The sequence below is a fragment of the Theobroma cacao genome, chromosome 2 (assembly GCF_000208745.1).
Source record: "Theobroma cacao cultivar B97-61/B2 chromosome 2, Criollo_cocoa_genome_V2, whole genome shotgun sequence".
Lineage (NCBI taxonomy): Eukaryota > Viridiplantae > Streptophyta > Magnoliopsida > Malvales > Malvaceae > Theobroma > Theobroma cacao.
Genome location: NC_030851.1, coordinates 5156136 through 5175695, shown reverse-complemented (window position 1 = coordinate 5175695; position 19560 = coordinate 5156136). Strand labels below are relative to the sequence as shown.

Below are 19560 nucleotides of genomic sequence, written 5' to 3'. Positions count from 1 at the left end.
CTTCTATATCTTTCAAACCAAGCCAAATCAAATGAAACCAAACATCTGCGGTATGATGCATCTTCTTTAAGCACCAACAACTATGGCCTAATGTGTTGAAATGATGTTGGGTGTTGGCACAACCCAAAACCACTCTGTGCCTTTTTTTCATTAAAGCCTTGTTTGCCTCCCCACCCAGACCAAGGATTGGTTGGCCCAAATTCATTCTTGACTCAGTTAATAACACCCATCACAAAAAAAAAAACTAAAAAAAAAAAAAAAATGAAAAGTAAAATTTCTTGCTTGCAAAACTTTTACCCATCCCTTCCTCCTGCCTCCCCGAACCATCAATGGGAGAGGGTTATATGTATATTTTTATCAGACAGAAAATGAAAACAAAAGAGAAATGGGGCCCATGGTAATGCATGAAAGCTACGTGTACAATAAAATGCCTCCAAGCACTTATGACTCAAGACACCTTCCACCACCACCACTCCTACTGACCTCACCCTAAATCTTAAAATTAGACGAGACCCCATTTTTTTTATTATTTATAATTTATACCTATTTTTTTTAAAAAAATTTTATTACAAACTTAATAAAGAAAAAATGAAAAGGCAAAAACAAGGTTAGAAACAAAATACACTGGCTCTGTTTCCCTGTCTGTCTCTCGTCCATTGTTCAGTGGTTTGGTCTTGTCCTATTCTGATAATTTTTTTTTTCTTTGTTCTCTTTTCTATCATCAGAAATGAAAAGTAACTGAAACACAAAGAGGAGAAAGAGAACAAGAGAAAAGTACAAAATTCTGAAAAAAAAAAAAAAAAAAAGAAAAAGAACCCTAAGAAACGCCTTCGATTCCCCTCTTGACAACAGTGTCTCTTAATACCTTTTAATCTCAAAGACCCAATTTTTTTGATCGGTTTTCATTTCATCGTCTCAGGTTTTTTGTTCAGGTATTTTTCTTAATCCATGCGATTGTCTTTTAATAAAATATATTAGCTTTAATGATCTAAAATAATCTGCTTTTTCAAGATGTTTAGTTTTTACCCTTTATTGGGATTTCTTAAGTTTTGCTAATTTTCTGATTATTTACTTCAATTTTCATGCGATTGTTTTGAAAGAATACGAGGGATCGAGGTCGACTCAGGTTGGGTTCTTTGCTACAGTATTTAATTTTAATTGGGTATTTATCTACAAGCATTTGCGATTTTATTCTTTTTCTTTTTTTTTTTTGAAATGAAATAAAATAAAATTCTGGCCGAATATTTGGATATGGGCATTCTTCAATTTAATCATCTGATGTCCAATTTGGTAATTTTTTTAAACTAAATAAAGGAAGAGTGGGGATTAGGTTTTCTTGTTTCAAAAACCCAAACCTGTACTAGTACAAGAAGCAGCGTACATGATTTTTAAAAGACCATTATTTTGGGTTGTTTCCATTTAGTTTAATGGGTTTGTCAATGTGATAAAGTTTGTGTTTTTTCTTGATGCAGATGTTTTATTTTGCATTCTTAGATGGCTGAGATCCTGCCTCTTCAACTTGCATTTTGTTGATTTTGTACTTTGAGGCTGAAGAAGCGACATTTTGTTCTATAATTCCTGCTGCCTCAGCATTTTAGTTTCCTTTTGATCTGCTGCATTGCCTCAAAGCATTTGGTGCAAAAGCCTGAATGTTCTTCACCAAAAGATATTGAACTCCTTCCTGTCTGTGAGCCGAAGCTAAGTGCTAATGACCAGATTGTATGTGGTAATAATTTAATATCATTGTGCTTCTATCTGATGTTATTTCTTCAGTGTTCTTCAATTCTTTCTTTATTCTAGTTTTTGTTTGTAGCTGGTTATTGGATGACAATGCATGAAAATATTGACAAAGTTATAGTTGAGTTGTAGGATTCTAGCAATGGTGTTTTCATTTGTAATGGGGCGTAGCATTTTACTGCTTAATTCTGAACTTAATGTGAATGGTAACTACTAACTAGTTATAAACTTTGTGATTTTGCACATGCATTGAGTGATTGTAAATTGTGTGTCTTTATATGTCAACATGGAAGGTAGAAAAGATATGGGAAGAAAGATTGCATTGCTTAGCTTCCTTAAAGTTGGCATAAATTACATTTTATTCATAATTATGAATCTTAAGTGTCATCTTGAATATGAATGTCAAGTGGATGAGTTAATGAAAAGGCTAGGTTAATTAGTGTTAAAAAAAATTTACAAAAAATTTGAGATGGTTAGTTCTGGTAACATGATTTTGCACATGCCCAGGTGCATTTGCATGTACGCAATTCTGAACAGTGACTTGGAGATGGCTTGAGTTATAGAGAATGTTCCATACAGTCAGAAACTGTGAGTTTCAGTTAGTATCCTTGCTGTAATTAATGTTGCATGAGAGGGACGATGCCAATAAAAGAACAAAGTAACAGCCAAAAGTATTGTAAATCTCAAGACTCTGGGATCTAAAAAGTAAAAACAATAAAATATCTTGTTCAACTGGATTGAGTCATCTCAATATACTGATAAGCCAAAAATTATAATGTCCGAGGGAGGGGGAGATTTGACTGGAAAAACATAGAAAGTTGTTCATCATGGGCATTTTACTTTAGACTGCATGATTTATTGGAAGAAAAGTTAATCCTTGACCAGTGCTTCATTATGTGATGCTTAGGAAAGATTCAGAAGCAACCTCTTGTAAACATTCTCTGTGGCTTGATGTGTTCTGTTAATTTTCTTCTTATTTGCTGCTTTCTACTTACAGGACTTTATGTTGCGGATCATCTAATATTTTTGCTCGAAATGTCCATAACGGCTGCACCAGAGAAATACTGCCTTATGGATGCCATGCAAAAGGTCTCTCGGGGTAAATAAATAGTCAATCAACTGCTTTCCTTATAACCATAAACCAGTCAATTGATATAAGTTTATATCTAAATCTCTAATTGAGCTGGCATGGTAGATACTAGAGCTGTTGGTACTCTGTTTTTGTTTTGATAGACCAATGTTCAGTTTTAACTTCGTTTTTTTATCTAATTGACCTATTAGGATTTCTTGTTGCTTGCCATGTAACATAAAGTTATTCTTGCCTGCACCTCCTGTAAAAAATTTATATCTGTTGTCACTGAGGTAGTTATTTCTTTTGGGTTCAAGAGATTACTGGTTGAGGCTTTCATTTGCTAACATACATGATACACCAAATGCAACCAGTCAAGCCTATATGACCTGGGAAAGCTAAAGAACTCAGGAGTTTCAGAACTTATTTTGTAAGTTGGGATTGCAATACTGTGTGTGTGTGCTTGTTAATACTTTACATAATTTTCTTCCTTTATTGCTTGACCCCTCTCCCTCTTCTTTTCCCTCCTTTTCATAACTGAAGTAAATGACTCTCGCATGTTGTCCCTATCTTTTCAGATTTCAACTAACAGTCTGAGTTTGTGTATCCCTTTCACATTTTGACCCGAGAATTGCGCAGCTGGAACGGGCATCTTTTTTTGGATTTTTGGAATATTTAGCATCTCAGACATATTTCTAGGGGGAAGATATTGTCCCTGATGCAAGGTCAGGGGGGTCCCATTGATTCCTTCCCTGAAACTGTTAACATTGATGAGGGATCTAGTCCCAATAATGCTAGTATTGGTCAACCGAACTCTTTGCATAACATGCTGAATCCTGTGGAAACTCGGTTATCCAATCATACAGTTTCTGCTGGTGGGACAATGCATGGAAATGCTGTTACTCCTGATGTTCAGAGCTTTAGTGGCTGGAGTTCTGGTGAACCGAGCTCTAGATTGAGACTACAAAACCAGGTGATGCAGGATGTTCTAAATCACCATGTTAATGATGATGGAACAAAAATGGAGTGTGGCTGGTCTTCTTCTTTTGGTGTGTGTGCTGGGGCTGCTCCAAGGTCAGAAGAAAGGCGGATCGAACCACCAAATGTCTTTTTCCCTGGGAGGCTGAATGGACGGAGTGGCAATCAGGTCAGAAGTGGGCCTATATATTTGCAGGGTTCCAGCTCTAATCATATCCCACAGAGTGTGAATCTAAATGAAGGATTTATTAGCAGCAGTGGTAATGGAGGGTCAGTTGTGGGAACTGGTCTAGGTCCTAATCTCCACAACTCAGGTGGACTGGAAAGAGAGCAGATGTCTAATGCCTGTGTTTCTTCTGATAATGTTGGAAGTTCATCTGGAAGCTCTAATTATTTTGGGGAGGAAAGCAATGATGGCTCTGGCTCTTCCTTGGGCAGTTGGGGTTTATCCTGCAAGAGGAAGGCCCTTGAAGGTACTTCTGGACAGTCTTATTCTGCTGATACTTCAAGCTGTTTTCAACAAATTGAGAATGCTGCATGGCATAATGGTTCTGCTCGTAATGATGCTTCTAGCAGCTTGAGTTTATCTACACCCTCTCGGAATTTCCTCAATGTTAGTCCTCCTGATCAGTCAAATCCAAGAGTTGGGCTTGGTATGAGAGGAGTAGTTGCTGATGCTTTTCCTTCTTCAAGTGTAAGAAGAGCAAATCTGGGAAACCAACAAGAATCTTTACCATTTAGTTTATCATCGACTGGGGTTGCAGGGCATTCTAGTTTTGGCTCTTCTACTCAATCTAGATCTTCCCCATTCAGTGACTCTTTAGACTTGAGACCAACAGCAGCAATAGCTGGAAATTCCTGTTCTCCCCCAACTCAACCTCATATGAGGACTATTTCTTTTGTGCCAAGAAATGTGCATCCTTTTGCTTGGAATAATACTTCCAATTCTAGAACCGGCAATCCATCAAGTTCTATTAATTCTGGAGAGAGAGCTGCTGCATTACGGGATGAACCCAACATAAGACATATCCCAAGAAACAATGCAGAGCATCCCATGTTTGTTCCAGCAATTGAGATGAGAAATGTGGCTCAAGATCCAACGGGTTGGAGTTTGGCTTCTGGAAATATTAGCACTTCTGGAGGTGTTCCATCCTCCAGTCGACCTGGTCCTAGTTCAAGCGTCCATCCTTTGCCCACTCCTGCCTGGATTCCTCCTCACAACCCTTCAATACATAATCAACAAAGACTATCAGAATTTGCTCCTTGGTCTTTATTTCCACCAATTGATTCTGAATCTGGTGGTCATAGTGGCCATTTCCCACCATTGTCTTCAGTCCCTTCTGCATCCTCACAAGAGACAGTGGTGCCATCTGGATCTAATGGCCAAGGTAATAATCAACCATACCCAAGGTCAGCATTCTTATTGGAGAGACAAGGTGATGATGTTCTAGGGATGCCCCAGTCATTGCGAGCTTTGGCTGCTGATATTGAAGGGAGACACCGGCTAATATCTGAGGTTTGTGTTCTGAAGATTTTTTGCAAATTTTTAACTTCATTGCCTCTGTTCATTTATATGTCTAAGGCTACCTGAATAGGGTTTGTTTTCAATTAATTTAAATCCTAAATAGTAACATATTTTGCTTTCTAGATAATGATGGTTGTTAGGGTTCTACAATTACCAGTGTCATTCAGTTATACTCTGAGGGCATTGTTAGTTTTTTGTATTTAATATTGTTTTTATATGCATATAAACTTACACCCCTGTTTGCATACACATGGTTTATATATTCATAGACACAAAAATATAAAATATGAACCAATTCTAAGAGGAAATAAGTTTCATTTCTAAACTAAATTGCTGTTGATATGTTCTTGTCATTGTCCTCATTTCGTATTTGGTGTTCATCATGTCACAACTTCATTTTGGGTAAGATATTTAGAATGTACCTTTCTGTATTTATTAATTTATGTTAGATTAAACTGTCAAGAAAGACACATGCATCTTCATAGATTCTTCTCTTTCCATGTTTTATATTTGATGTTCTCCCTGAAGTATCTGTTCTTAGGTATTGTTTTATCTAAAGCTTGTGTCCACCTCATTTTTCATCAAAGATTGCTTCATTTGAAAATTATATCACAATCTTGTACTTATTTTGTGAATTAACTAGCTGTCTATTCTTTCCCCCTTCTGTTAGAGCTTCATACTTGATATCATTGGCACTATTTATGATTTGCGCTTTTGGAATTAATCATTGCAGTTAACATGTCATGTTAGTGCTTACTCATATTCTGATGGAAATTTTCCTGTTCTGGAACATGTAATCTTCAAATTTCTGAAAACATAAAATCTAAGTTTGTATGATATTCTAGCATTAATATTGGAATGTTATTTATTTTAGGGGAAAAAAAAGAGCTAAAGGAAAATATGAACATGGTTTTGTTCTAAAAGGAAATAAGACAAACTGGTAGCAAATCAGGCTCCATATCTCATCATTTGTGTGAGCGATTTTGCAAGCTGCTTGGCTCATCTATATGAATAATTTTACCTTTTAACACTTTTTGCAAGCTGTGCACACCATTAGATCCCTGGTGATTTCATCTTTCATATCTAATCTGTATTTAGTGTTTAATCAAATAATCTGTTGCCATTAGTGCTTTTATCTGTCCAATGCATATGGGTCATCTTTTCACCACTTTTTGTCCTTGAGTGTAACCTGTTGAAACCTTAATATTTGATTAGGATATTAAGTCTTCAGCAGTCTCAACCTAGCAAAAATAGGGCAGTTTGACATTACTTTTCCATGAAATTGTTATAATAGATTGAAATGTCATGATGCAGTTTTGGATACTGCAGCTTTTTACATTATATTAAATAGACATTTATAACGGTCATGTCATACCCACTTATTCCTCTGTCTTTCTCTACTAAAAATGTTCCATCTTGCTAGTTCTCTCTTTTCTCAGGCTATGTTCACTTTTGTGTTTTTTTTTTCTTCTGTTCCACTTTGTTGTATGTGGATGATTTCTATTTACCTCTTCTTTATTATTTATTTTTTCAAGAGAAAAAAATGCTAAAAACATCTCCATTTTGCTCAATTTCTAATTATGCAATCCATATTTGTTACATAATCTGTTAAAGTTATGGAAATCATATTTTTTGCTTCTTAGCTTACATAAGCTGCCCGATTAAATTTGAGGCGAAAAATATATGTTGGCAATTTTGTTGTAGTAGTAAAATTAGTATTTTTTATAACCACAATGGATTGGTTTGGCAATTGAAATTAAGAAAAAATTCCAATAACTTACTGCCCATTTCCTTCTCCATGTGTCAGATTCGTCAAGTCTTGAATGCCATGCGTAGGGGGGAGAACTTACGAATTGAGGTTTGGTTTTTGATTCGTGCGATGCTTATGTTACCATGACAATTTTATAATTTGTTGCGAACTCACAGTAGAGTATTTTTTTTTTTAATATTTTTGGCTACATTAACTATAATGAATTAGCTGGCTAAGGTTGAAAATGATTCGTTACCTTTTCTTTTTGCTTTTTTCTTGCAACAATTTTATTCATGGTGGGAATAGGTCATATGCTTTATTTGCAAATCCAATCCTTTCCCAAAAATTTTCTCTCATACCATATTTTTCTAAATACATTTAAGCTGCTATAAGAGCCTACTTCAATGAGTTTCTATTTCTTTGAAAATTATTTTGTTCCTCGGGGACTGAATCGGAACTTAGTAGCTTCAAGCAGTTAGAGTGCTTTGTTTGGAATGTATGCCATCTCTTGAAGGGAATTGGTAAAAGGTGCAGACAATTTGGTGCCGATGAGCAGAAACAATATCATTCTCATTCTCGATCAGCCTCCTTTCGCTAGTTGAGAAAAATGAATATGTTGTTATTGTGGAGAGCAAATTCAACATGGCTTATGTTATCAACTTAAGTCTTTTTTTATTGCACTAGCTTAGTCTTGAATAATCTGTGGGAGTTGATAGTTAGTGTAAAACATATTACTTCAATAATTTGGTGCATGGTAGGTTTGTATGATTTCTGTAGATCATTGTCTAGACTGCTTTAACATTTGAACATGCTAGGGGATAGGGTGATGTACCCTTGCATTAAGCCATGTTTCTATTCGTTGGATAGTCTTGTTTTTTTCGTCCATCAGGTCACATCCATTGCTTAGCATCCTTTAAGCAAAAATTTCTTGCAATCTCTGAATCTTTACTTAGCATCCATGTTTGAAGAAAAATAAAGTAGGATGCTGCACCCTTTGCTCCCAAAAGAGAAAAAGAAACAGGTCTTACCTTTGAGAATACATGTCTAAATACTCTGTAAAACAATTTCCACCGAATGAGAGATTTACGGCTCTTTTAGTGGAGCACCTGGTTAGAAGCCTAGAAGGTGCTCCATTGTCCGGGAATAATTCTCAGTCTTTTCCTAGATTATGTGCTGTTTTTGACATTAGATCTTTTTGTGATGACCTTTCAGGATTATATGCTGTTTGATCCGTTCATATATCATGGTATGGCTGAAACTCATGACAGACATAGAGATATGCGCCTTGATGTTGATAACATGTCTTATGAGGTAAAAAGGGCTTGCTTTTTTGTGCCTGTCACTTCAAATTGAAGGTTATTCTTCTCACGTAACAATTCCAACATTAGGAACTGTTGGCGTTAGAAGAACGAATAGGAGATGTGAGCACTGGGCTGAGTGAGGAAACCATTCTGAAGTTGATGAAACAGCAGAAATATTCATCCACTACAACAGAATCCCCACAAGAGTTGGAACCCTGCTGTATCTGTCAGGTATGATTTAGATCAGAGTAAATGGCTGCTTTAAATAGCTTTGTTCTGCTTATCTGTCAGCTTATGTTTTCTTTACCTTGTTTGAACTTCAATAATGGCAGGAAGAATATGCTGATGGGGATGATACTGGGACACTAGATTGTGGTCATGACTTCCACACTAACTGCATCAAACAGTGGCTAATGCTAAAGAACCTGTGTCCTATTTGTAAGACAACAGCCTTGCTTAAATGAGAGCCAAGACTGTTGTTAGAGCAAGAAATTTAATTTTCTTCTCATGGGTCATTAGATCCAATAATAGGGTGGATTATATCTGATTTAAACCGGCTTCTGTTAATGTTATAAATTGCAGGATGAGTTTGTGGAATAACTTGCATAAAGCATCATGACAATCATAAAATATTTGAAATAATATTTATGACATTATCAAGTTTTAAGGTCATCAGTAGTTCATTGTTTTTCTGCAACCACATATGAATGTGCTATATTATTATGAACAGTTGGCTTTGTATGTCTGTGGAGCACCGTGCTGCCCCTCATGACTACATTATGGTGCCTGTGTTTACCACTCAAACCGGTCCCCTTACAGAAGCAAGTGGCGGCTCCTATCTTAGCTACACTGGAGAGAGATAGCTGTTTAGCTAACTTTAGTCCATGATGCTGCCAATTGTGCTTTCCCGTGTGATATGTTGAAGCCATTTCTTGGTTTTTTTTTTTTTTAACTAAGCTGGTGATATAATTAACTGGTTATATAAGGGAAAAGCTATCAAGTACTATAAAGATTTAATGAGACCTAGCATTATATGTTTAACTTCAGTTCACCTATTAGAAATGATAATTTTACATTAATACATATTTGATGTATTGACAGTGAATAAATACTTTGTAATTAATTGATATACATGGATGAATGGGATTTTTCTTTTAGTACTGAAGAAAGAAGCAGAGCATGGAACATGGACATTAAGAGTCCATATTTGGACCATAGATCAATCAAATGAGCAGCTACTTATTATGGCTATAAGATATATTGGGTAAAATATTAAGAAACTAAGTATTCAATCCAATCCTACTGCAGAGTTGTAAATTAATTTGTTAACTCGACAGTATAAAAGAGAAAGAAAAAGCATCATCTACAGTTTCATTGAAAGATCTCGATGATGATTCTAGGCTTTAGTGGTAAATAACGGCCATATGAAATGGCTTGTGGCTGTTTGATATGATGACGCATCCACGTTTTCTTTATTCTATCAAATTATAATACTACTAGTCTAATTGTAGATGTATCATATATCATCACTCATCAACAGATGTAGCAGCCGTTTCTGTGTTGCGTGAACAGCGCATTGCACTCTCACTTGCTTCTACACATAAAACTTTTTTCTTTCTTGATAATTGCCACTAGTTTCACCTTAACTACTGGAATTTAGACTTAAATAACCCAAAGACCTATCCCCATTATTTATATACTTTCGATCAGTTGAAAGATGAACTGGTTTTGCTTGTTTGGGTAGACTCAGATATTGAAATGAACGCCTTTGAGCTTGGCAATTGAACATCGAAGAGATACCACACCTGCAAGCATATGCTAAGTATAATGGGATAGGATTAACAAACCCATTTTTCCTGTATTCATTTCTGAAAGATTCACAAGTACTATAAACCCTTTTACAAATTTTTTTCCGAAGAAGAAAACAAGTAGAGTAATTTGTGAGAGAAACAGTGGGGGCACGTAATGTAAAACTGGTTTTATGGCAAATGCCAAAGTAAGGTGGGGGCCATCATCAGGCTGTGGGACCCTTGGAAGGGAGAAAGAGAAAGAAATCTTTGTTACAACGCGCTTCAGGCTAAAGCCCTATATATATACATATCCGTTTTTGTTTTGATTCTCAGTAACGGCGCATTGCCTTATGATTGTATTTTGGGCTCTTCCTTCACTTCCCCTTCCCTTCCCTTCTCCAAGCACAATCCCCCTCTCCCTCTTTTTTCACCTTTTCTTTCTGCCTTCTTTGCCACCTTTTAAACACCTCCTCTCTTCTCTTCTTCTCAGCTCTCTCTCTCTTTCTGGCTTTGCTATACCCAGATGTCTGAAGAAGGCGGCCATGATAGTTTTTTGTTATGGGATAGCCAGTCATGGGCTTTATCCAATTCAGATAATAATTCAGCTGGTAGTGAAGAGAAATCAGGCAAGAACCAGCAAGAACAAGAAACTTTACGTGATGAGGCCAAGAAGAATAAGCGAGGCCGTGGAGGAGGATCAGTCGGAGAGAATGGGAAAGGAAGTGGAGAAGTGAGAGAAGGGAAAGGAGGAGGAGGTGCTGAATCAGATCATGAGATGCATATATGGACAGAAAGAGAGAGGAGAAAGAAGATGAGGAACATGTTTGCTAACCTTCATGCTTTGCTTCCACAGCTTCCTCCTAAGGTAAGCAAAAGAAAAAACAAAACCTTGTCAAGATTAAATTAAGGTCGCTAATAACAAAATAAGTGATGATACTTTATTAGAGGGCATGCTGTTGAAATGTCGATACGTTGTTTCTTCGTGAAAAAGCAAAATAAAAGAAAAAATGGTGCTGCATGTATACCCTGAGTGCAGCCCAAAAATGCAGAAACCCTCCCTTATCTGTTTGTTTCTTAGTGTTTGGGTTCCTTCTAAGGTTGTTGGCAGAAGTTACCTACGTGTATTAATAAGTTTTTGACAAATTATGAGAACTTAATAATTACGAGGACAAGGGGAAGAAAAAGTACACCAGGCCAACTAATTTCGTCATTCTCAAAAGAAAGTAAAAAACGTGTCACTTATAGTTTCAGTTATTGAAAAGGATTAAATGAATACATATAGTCAGATTGCTTCCTTTATTTGTTTATGGTTAACATGGAAATGTATTTATTGGAGCTGAGTTGTCATAATCTGCAACCCAATTCCTATTGACGGTTAGTCTGAACCTGCAGGCAGATAAATTCAAGAAGTTTTCAGCATTTGATTGAAGATTAGGATGTAATTATTGCCTTGGGGTTAACTTCATCGAATTTATTCTGTACAGGCTGACAAGTCGACCATAGTTGATGAAGCAGTAAACTACATCAGAACCCTACAACAAACTCTCCAAAAGCTACAGAAACAAAAGCTGGAGAGGCTCGAAGGTGCCATTAATTTTGGTTGTGAGCCCTCCATGATGACCACCCAAAAGCAAGCTCTTGATTCAAGGGAGGCATTCCTGGCTGATCAAGTATCTTCAAGCGACCTGGCCAATATTAGTGCAACCAATTTTTCGAGTTCTCTTTCGGTCTCTCAGTTCCCTGTATTATTTCAAACATGGACTTCCTCCAACGTTGTGTTGAACATATGTGGTAACGAAGCACAGATAAGCGTTTGTTCAGCAAAGAAGCCAGGGCTCTTCAGCGCTATTTGCTATATTTTGGAGAAGCACAAAATAGAGGTGATGTCTGCGCATGTTTCCTCAGATTCTGATCAGAGCATGTTCATGATTCAAGCGCAAGTGAGTTTGTACTTCATTCTCTGATCTCTGCCTCATATATTATCTATATTTGTAGCATAATTTGCTACTTCAAGTCATTTAAAGATGCTGGTTGCATGTAAGTTTACTGTAACATAATGTATGTCACAACCCCACTTCTCATAATTTCGAAGGCTATTTCATGGCTAACTACCCGGCATTTTTGTGTACCAAACTTCTAATAGCAAGAGATTTTTCTTTTAGACATTGTTATGAGCTAACAACAACCCGAAATACTGATTTATAGTACGTGAAATGTAACTCTTAGACTGGAAATTTCAGATGGTAGTGGCGCACTGAGAAATAGCTCATATCCTACTGGAATTAATGTGTGATCTAAATTTCATGACCTAGGGCTTGTATTAATGGATGAAAACCCCTGCAGATACAACTCTAGGACTAATTGTTGACATTCTTGTTGGTGGAAATCCCTCAGATTTCTAGGCAATGTCCTTTATGTATTGGAAACTCACCAAAAAAAAAAACGAGAATCTTGATTTTGACATATGAAGGATTTTGTCTTATGAATTCCTAATTAAATGAGATAGATCATATATAGAATAACAGCCTTTTATTGAATATTACATTAAATGTTAAAGCACCAACTTATATCTATCTCATACCAACTCTATGTTGGGTGTATTAAGCAGGCTGGAGGAGCTTCCAGTCAGCTGTCAGAGGCATTTCAAGCCGACGAAATGTTCAAACAGGCTGCAGGTGAGATCATGTGCTGGGTCTCTTCCTGATCATACCAGAAAACTTGGCCCTCAAATATCATTGCTTCTTTGGGTCAAAGCTACCAGAGATGGAGTAAATCTATCACCATCGGAAAAGATCCTTTTTTTACCAACTAGCTAGAAATACTCTGTTGAAGCTTTTAGTCTGTCTGTGCTTCAAGGTAGCTTTGTTTGTTCGAAGTTGCAGCCTTAGGATATGATTTCTAGCTGCCCTCCTTCCCTGGTCCGTACTAAAAGGCTGCAATCTCCAACCTAGCTATATATAATCATATTTTCCATAAAAGTACAGGCTTTGTGCTTCGCCCCAGTTAGAAATATAATTATTAACATGAAAAAAAATAGAGAAAGAAAGAAAATCAAAGATATTTCGATGCATGAAAACATTTTCAACCTCTTTCCCCTCATACTTCACTGATAATTATGACAGACAAATGATGCCGAACTCTCCAAATGTACATGTATAATTAATTTGGCACTAGTACGGGAAAGAGAGATAAGTTTCTGATTAGCATGTGGCATAAACTTCAATACCATGATCTTTTGGTCGTTAATCTCTTTATTTCTTTTTCTCTTGAAATGATTGAGTGAAATACTAATTAATTTGACACTAAGCTGTTGTTTTGGGCCGTCCAACCCTGTCTTTGAGCAAGGTATCTTGGGTCTTAGGTCCTTTCTGAAATTTTCTTCAAATAGAGTAATCTTTTCGGGTCAAGTTCTTCTCATGTTTTGTGGATCACATTCTACAACCCAAACTGAGGTGGATTGGGCTAAAAAATGGAAGTGTCAATGTCAAGATCAGGCTTGTCTAAGGCTCCTCGGCCCGAAATATAAACAAAGAGTAGGATATCTTTGTCTTTCAATTCTGAAGTTGAGGAACTCCTCAGGAAAAGAAATCCCAACGTCAATATCAAAGCTTATCTGGGGCTCCAAAATGTAAAGCAGGAAAAGGAAGGGCAAAATCAAGGATTAAAGCTCTTCCAGTTTATGAATTATTGAGAAAATATATGTAAATATCCAAATGTTGAATAATATGAAATGTCTTTACAGCAGAAGTATGTAGCAACTGTACAGGACATATATTTCTTGTCGCGTACGACGTTTGAGAAAACGAGGCGTTGCTCTTCCATTGTTCACAAATCACAACCTTGAATGGATAAACCTTGATAATTATTTCATCTTTTCTACTCCATGTGACACAAACGTGACTGATCAAATCAAACACGAACAAAGAATAATGGGGAGAAGAACTGTAAAAAAGAAACAAGGGAAACTTGTTGCTGCATGTTCCAAAGCGATTCCTGTAATGGTAAACAACAATTTGATTCTGCCCGAGTTGAATCATTGTATGTACGAAATTGGCAGGCCTTGGCGTTGGCAATGCTTAATGTGTTCATGTTCTGGGTTCTGGTTGTTTTCGAGTAATGTGTCAAAAACACTTGATGAAGCTTTTCTATGGTTGTCGTCAACCTAAGCCAATCCGGAGAGCTACTTGCAAAATCCACCGCCATAAAAACTCTCATCTTCTGCAGATTATTTCCAGGCTAAACACCCCCCATGATTTGGCAGAACATGGGTAATTCAACAAGCGCCAAATTCAAAAAAGTTATAGGGAAAACATTAATGGTTGGGTCCCAAGTGCTGGAAAAATAAAAGAGGGAGCGAAGACAAACGAGTTCCCCATTTGTTGTTGTGACCAAAAGAGTAGGAACAAAGTTGGTGTTTGGGGCATGTGAGCACTAGTAGCCATCACCCACAGGGAGGAAGAATATGAACCAGCCCATGTGATTCCATGGTTTTATTCCCACCAACATGTGAACCATCATCTCCCCACATCTTTAAGCCACACACATATTTTTCCATTTCTACCATTGGGGTGGGGAGGGGGGTCCTTCGGGATCGGGAGGGGACCCTACCCCTTCCCTGTTTCCATTCCATGATTCTTCCGTGGACCTCCAGCATGCACGCTGCACGCGAGTATGAAAAAAGAGCTAGCTATCTTTGGCAGTCCACGGTCAAAACGCAGTTCAAGTTTTCATTTGATGTGCCATCTCAAGCCACAGCAAAAGGAGAGATTGAAAAAATAAAACAGATAGCCAGGAATTAACAGGGTAGCCCAAACAAAGAAATAAAAAAGGGAACCGAATTTTTACTGTCAGACCCTCTGGAGAAAATAGGGAAAAGGGGGAGAAAAAGATAGATGAAGGAGGTGGTCTGGAGTCCAGGGGACAAAGTTTCAGGGTTTGAATGTGATTTGTGAGGTTCAGCTTTCTATAACCAGCTATCAGATACTAGACCCGCGTTTATTCCCCGCTCAAAACGTAGACATTTTTATCATTTGATTGCCAGAAACTGATTCTGTGTACTGGGTTTGTAATTTGTAGTATTTCAGAGAGAAGCCAAAATTATTGTAACGACTCAACCTTTACAACAAAAACAGGGATTTCTTTTTTCTTTGTTTTGTGGTTGGTTTCAGGTGTTCTTGATTCTTAAAACAAATTCAAACCAAGTAGATGTGTTAAGGGGGGTGGGGGGGCTAAAGTTATAGGAATTTTTGAATCAGAGACAGGCCTACATGGTTATATCTAGTTTAGTAGTAACAGAAGCAGGTCAAGCTCTTTCAAAAAGCCAACGTTCAACTCTGATTTTCAGGAAAAGTCTGCCAACAGCTATGAAACATGTGTCGCACCCACCAAATTAAATCAAATCAAATCAAGTATTCAAAATTATTGAAGGCTTTGCAAGCTCTTTCAACCCATAAACTAATCATCCCTCATCAAGAGTTCCAGCAATATATGAATTAAAAAAAAGAAGAAAAAAGAATTGAATACAACAAGAACAGATCTATCTTTTTCATTTGCTTTCCTTAACAAAAATTCTTACGTACAAAATTACATACAAGAAAATTACAATCTTCCTCTATACACCCCATCTAGACCCTGAAATTTTAATTTTCGTTTTCCTCCTCATTTAAACAAAAATAAACAAATAAAACTACCTCCTCTCTCTCTCTCTCTCTCTTTNCCTACTTAAACTTAAAAACTAAAACTAAAACTAAAAACTAACCTCCTCTCTCTCTCTCTCTCTCTTTGATTTTTCGAAAATCTAGTAAGTATCAATCAAAAGGGTACGACTTCACTGCAAGCGAAGTCATCCGAATTCCCAATAGAATCTTCAGGCCACGAATCCCGAAGCAACTTCAGCAACGTTTGAGCCTTCCTCTTGGCCCTGTCCGTACAATCACTTTGAACCAACAACAGCAACTGCGTCAGGATACCCGCACTCACCGCGTCCCTTTGGCTCTGTTCCGACTCCGAACACAGCGCCACGAGCGCACCAGCCGAGTGCTCCGTGGCCCTGTCCGAAATCTTTAATATTGTCTTAACCAACAATGGAACCGTAAGCGCGTGTGCCGCAAACGCAGAACACCCCGAGGGGATCCGACATAACAACTCTATCGTCGCCAAAGCTCGTTCCGCATCGCACTTATCCAAATCGGCTAGCCGGTCGATCAACGTCTCCGCCGCTCCGGCTTGAACCGCTTTGTGCCTGGTTTGTTTAACTAAGCACAAGGCGAATAAAGCTCGAATGCTGATTTTTAGAGCTCGTGGATAAGAGTTGAGGTTTTTCAATAAGTCGGTGACGCCTTCGAAGATTTCATCTACATTGCTTATCTGAGCTCGGAGATCTGACGATCTTGTTCCGGCAACAACGATTTCGATGAGCGAAGCTGAGTTGACTCGGACTTCAATTGAGGAATGGAACAGGAGTTGTGATAAGTAGATTACTTTGTTTGAATCCGAAGCAATTGATGCGCACTCCGATTCGGTGAGTTGAAACATTACCAAAAGCGCCAGTGCCTCCTGATTCAACTCTGACGAACCAGACCCCGTGTCTGAAAATACGATGTTTATGAGTATTTCACGTGCGTTATGGGAGGAAATCACTGAACGGTTTTTGTCGGAGTCACGGGCGAGTCCCTTGAGCCGACGCAGAGCAGAAAGACGAGATTGAAACGGATTTGAAACGGAGGAAGCTTGATTCAGTAAAGACCGAACTACGGTAGGCTCGGCAGGTTGTTTAGGTGTAGGAATTCGCTCGATACCAAAGGCTTGGTTAGCGACGCACCAATCTTGAATAAGGCGGCGAAGGGTATGGTTCGGGATGAAAGTGAAGTCAGAGAGTGGGGCTCGAGTGACAGGACAAGTGGTGTTACCGGTTGCGACCCATGACTCGATGCTGGTTCGGTCATAGGTTTGGCCGGTGCTGACCGTTACAGGGTCACGCATGAGCTCAAGTGAGATTGGACACCTGAAATGATAAGGAACTTGTACGCCAACCAAATCTAATGGCTCTCTACTTCCAGGCATCTCCAGCGAAAAAAGGTTAAAAAAAAACAGTAGATCAGTTGAGGGGGTTGGGCGGTAAGGACTCTGAAAATTCTCTGTGGAATTTTGTATGGTGTCTGGTTTTGGCTTCAGGACTTATATGCAAAATTCGGAACAGTGCGACAAGTACCCAACAGCTATAAGGACGTGGTGGGACTGGGAAGGAGCTCGGGCTTGGGGGGAGGGGGGGGTCTGCTCTTATCTGACTAAGGGCCACACGTGTGGCATTTAAAAGTCCGGAACCTAACCCAAGAGTTGAATTGAGATAACACGGGGTGGGAAAGGTTTGGTCAAAGGAAATGTGCGACTTGGTTGGGCCCCACTCTTTCCAGCCTAAAATCTAACTTCTGTTTACATCAACAACTGGTGTGTAATGTGACTGATTGTTTATTTACTGTTTTTGAGATTTGATTGAGCATCATCAATAATGCGTTGGCCTTTGTTTTGCAATCAAGTCCTTATGCTTTGCTGTTTTCCTACATCATGCAACTATCTTTTGGGTGATTTGAGACTTACCTTAGAGTAGTAACAACTAATGAGATGTTGTCACCTTGCTCCATTAATGTTTAATTTAAGTTAAATCAAACAATAACTTGTTTTGTAAAACACAATAATTCGGTTGTGATACTTTAGGGAAAGAGAATTTGGATTGCCTCATTTTTCCTTTTCTTGAAAAATAAATCAAAGGAAGGGTGTTACAGTGAATTGAGTTATGTTCATCAACAATGCAGATATTTTTAGCTTATCTATCTTTTTAGGTGCTGTTTTTATGTCTATGCTTTTACTGGTTAGTAAGAAGACTAGCTTTATGCATGCTGTCACGGTTGGTTTGTATGCCCCATGGGAATCCTGAAAACAACATTATGTTAGGGCACACTTTACAGTCTGGTGGGGTGTCACATCTTTCTTTGTGAGTGAAAAATCAAAAAGGATAAAATGAAAAAAAAAATGGACACCCCAATGGCAACCTCAATCTTCAAAGTGTACTGCATTTCAAGCTTTTGTGCCTTAGAAAAGGTGGCAAAGACTTTCAAAAAAAAAAAGACATGAAAAGATGGAAAAGGGTTTTTGAACAATGCGAATACCTTCAATTTGAAGTAAAAACCCTTTTCAAGCAGATAACTGTATTTGTTTAGTTGTATTAAGACCTTGAACTGGACGAAATCCTTTTTGACAAATTGGCTGTAATTAGGTTGACAGTGACATTCTTAGGGTTGCTTTGAGAAGCCAAGAAAGGAAGAAGTGTGACGAATAATCCATCAAAACCAAAATACAAAAAAGTCTTCGATTGAAAGTGTATTAACAGGCAGCATACATTCCCATCGAATTTGACTACTATATGAAGGTGTAGAATTGCAAAGTAAATTTGTGATGGGAAGGAATATAAAGAAATTGTGAAGGAACAAAATGAAATATGAAAAAGATTGAAAAGAAGGGAGGGGGGGACTGCAATTGCAAGAACGAATTGAGATTAATTATTAGGTTTGAATTGTCTGCTACTAAAACAGTAGTAGTAGGCAGTCAACGGTCAAAGAGGAAGAGATAAACAGAGGAATGTGCGGGTCCAGGTTGTCTCTCCACCTCTTTATTCGAGCAATTAAAATCATAATTTAAAAAAAAAAGAAAGAAAAACAAATTTCCGTGGATAACATCAATAGGGTGGTTTCTAGATGGGATGGGACCCAACATAAGTGGTCGATGTTGATCAAGTGGGCCCCCAACAAAACTCCGTCTACGTTAACCAAAATTCCCTTTCCACTTTCTAGTTCCCTTCCCTCCCCCCCCCAAAAAACAAAAAAACCTTACAGACCATGATGTGCGCCATTCTGTTGTAGTAGCAACAAGCAAATATTAAGTTGAGTGAGAAACAGGGAATCTGTCACATGTTTACGTGGGAGCAAGTGAATGGGAATTTTATTACCTTTTGGCTTGGAGAGGCTGCTCCGCTACGTTACTTTGGGAGCCTGCTAAGGAAACCAGCGTTCCTTGCTCTTTATTCAATTATATTTATGGGTTTTGGTAATGACATCTGTTTAATTTTTTTTAATTAAATTTCACAATTAACAATTGTACAATTATTTTTTAGAAATTAATTGTTATACCATGATTAATTCTTTATAACAAAACGTGTGTTTCTCTACCTTAATTTGTTGAGTAGACTTGCTACCAATCTGTTGGTTTTATGTCCAAACATTATCACCAGCTTTTAGCAAGATTTCTAATATTTGGGTAAAAAATTAAAAAAGAAAAGGAAAGAAATAGTGACTCAGTTTACGGCCAACAGTTGTCATAGCAGGTATTTGATTGACTAATCGAACAATTGAAGACCT

At 37.8% G+C, this 19560-nt stretch overlaps 3 protein-coding genes across 8 annotated transcripts; 2 read left to right on the top strand and 1 right to left on the bottom strand.

Moving 5' to 3' along the window:
- LOC18607956 (E3 ubiquitin-protein ligase MBR2) lies at positions 600 to 9032 on the top strand. Of its 6 annotated transcripts, none has more exons than XM_018115832.1 (10): positions 601 to 932; positions 1101 to 1126; positions 1473 to 1726; positions 2735 to 2826; positions 3124 to 3236; positions 3385 to 5300; positions 7117 to 7167; positions 8272 to 8370; positions 8448 to 8591; positions 8693 to 9032. In XM_018115832.1, the coding sequence occupies exons 6-10, from the start codon at positions 3525 to 3527 to the stop codon at positions 8822 to 8824; spliced, it is 2202 nt and encodes a 733-aa protein (XP_017971321.1). In that variant the 5' UTR covers positions 601 to 932; positions 1101 to 1126; positions 1473 to 1726; positions 2735 to 2826; positions 3124 to 3236; positions 3385 to 3524; the 3' UTR covers positions 8825 to 9032. The 6 variants fall into 6 exon arrangements, with proteins under 6 accessions (XP_017971323.1, XP_017971321.1, XP_017971320.1 ...); XM_018115831.1 differs by having other exon boundaries at positions 2735 to 2836; positions 3126 to 3236; XM_018115833.1 differs by lacking the exon at positions 3124 to 3236 and having other exon boundaries at positions 2735 to 2836.
- On the top strand, positions 10330 to 13086 carry LOC18607955 (transcription factor bHLH95). Its single transcript, XM_018115177.1, has 3 exons — positions 10330 to 11015; positions 11635 to 12090; positions 12759 to 13086. The coding sequence occupies exons 1-3, from the start codon at positions 10674 to 10676 to the stop codon at positions 12852 to 12854; spliced, it is 894 nt and encodes a 297-aa protein (XP_017970666.1). The 5' UTR covers positions 10330 to 10673; the 3' UTR covers positions 12855 to 13086.
- Positions 15906 to 17666, bottom strand: LOC18607954 (U-box domain-containing protein 26). The gene has a single exon (XM_018116562.1). It carries the CDS (start codon positions 17210 to 17212, stop codon positions 15962 to 15964), a length of 1251 nt encoding a protein of 416 aa, XP_017972051.1. The 5' UTR covers positions 17213 to 17666; the 3' UTR covers positions 15906 to 15961.

Bases quoted from the DNA above. Each gene is read 5' to 3' on its own strand.
- LOC18607956 (XM_007042393.2), top strand. From the start codon at position 3,525: ATGCAAGGTCAGGGGGGTCCCATTGATTCCTTCCCTGAAACTGTTAAC. The intron at 5,301-7,116 runs GTTTGTGTTCTG...TCCATGTGTCAG, and splicing joins GACACCGGCTAATATCTGAG to ATTCGTCAAGTCTTGAATGC. The intron at 7,168-8,271 runs GTTTGGTTTTTG...ATGACCTTTCAG, and splicing joins GGGAGAACTTACGAATTGAG to GATTATATGCTGTTTGATCC.
- LOC18607955 (XM_018115177.1), top strand. From the start codon at position 10,674: ATGTCTGAAGAAGGCGGCCATGATAGTTTTTTGTTATGGGATAGCCAG. The intron at 11,016-11,634 runs GTAAGCAAAAGA...TATTCTGTACAG, and splicing joins TTCCACAGCTTCCTCCTAAG to GCTGACAAGTCGACCATAGT. The intron at 12,091-12,758 runs GTGAGTTTGTAC...TGTATTAAGCAG, and splicing joins TGTTCATGATTCAAGCGCAA to GCTGGAGGAGCTTCCAGTCA.
- LOC18607954 (XM_018116562.1), bottom strand. From the start codon at position 17,212: ATGCCTGGAAGTAGAGAGCCATTAGATTTGGTTGGCGTACAAGTTCCT.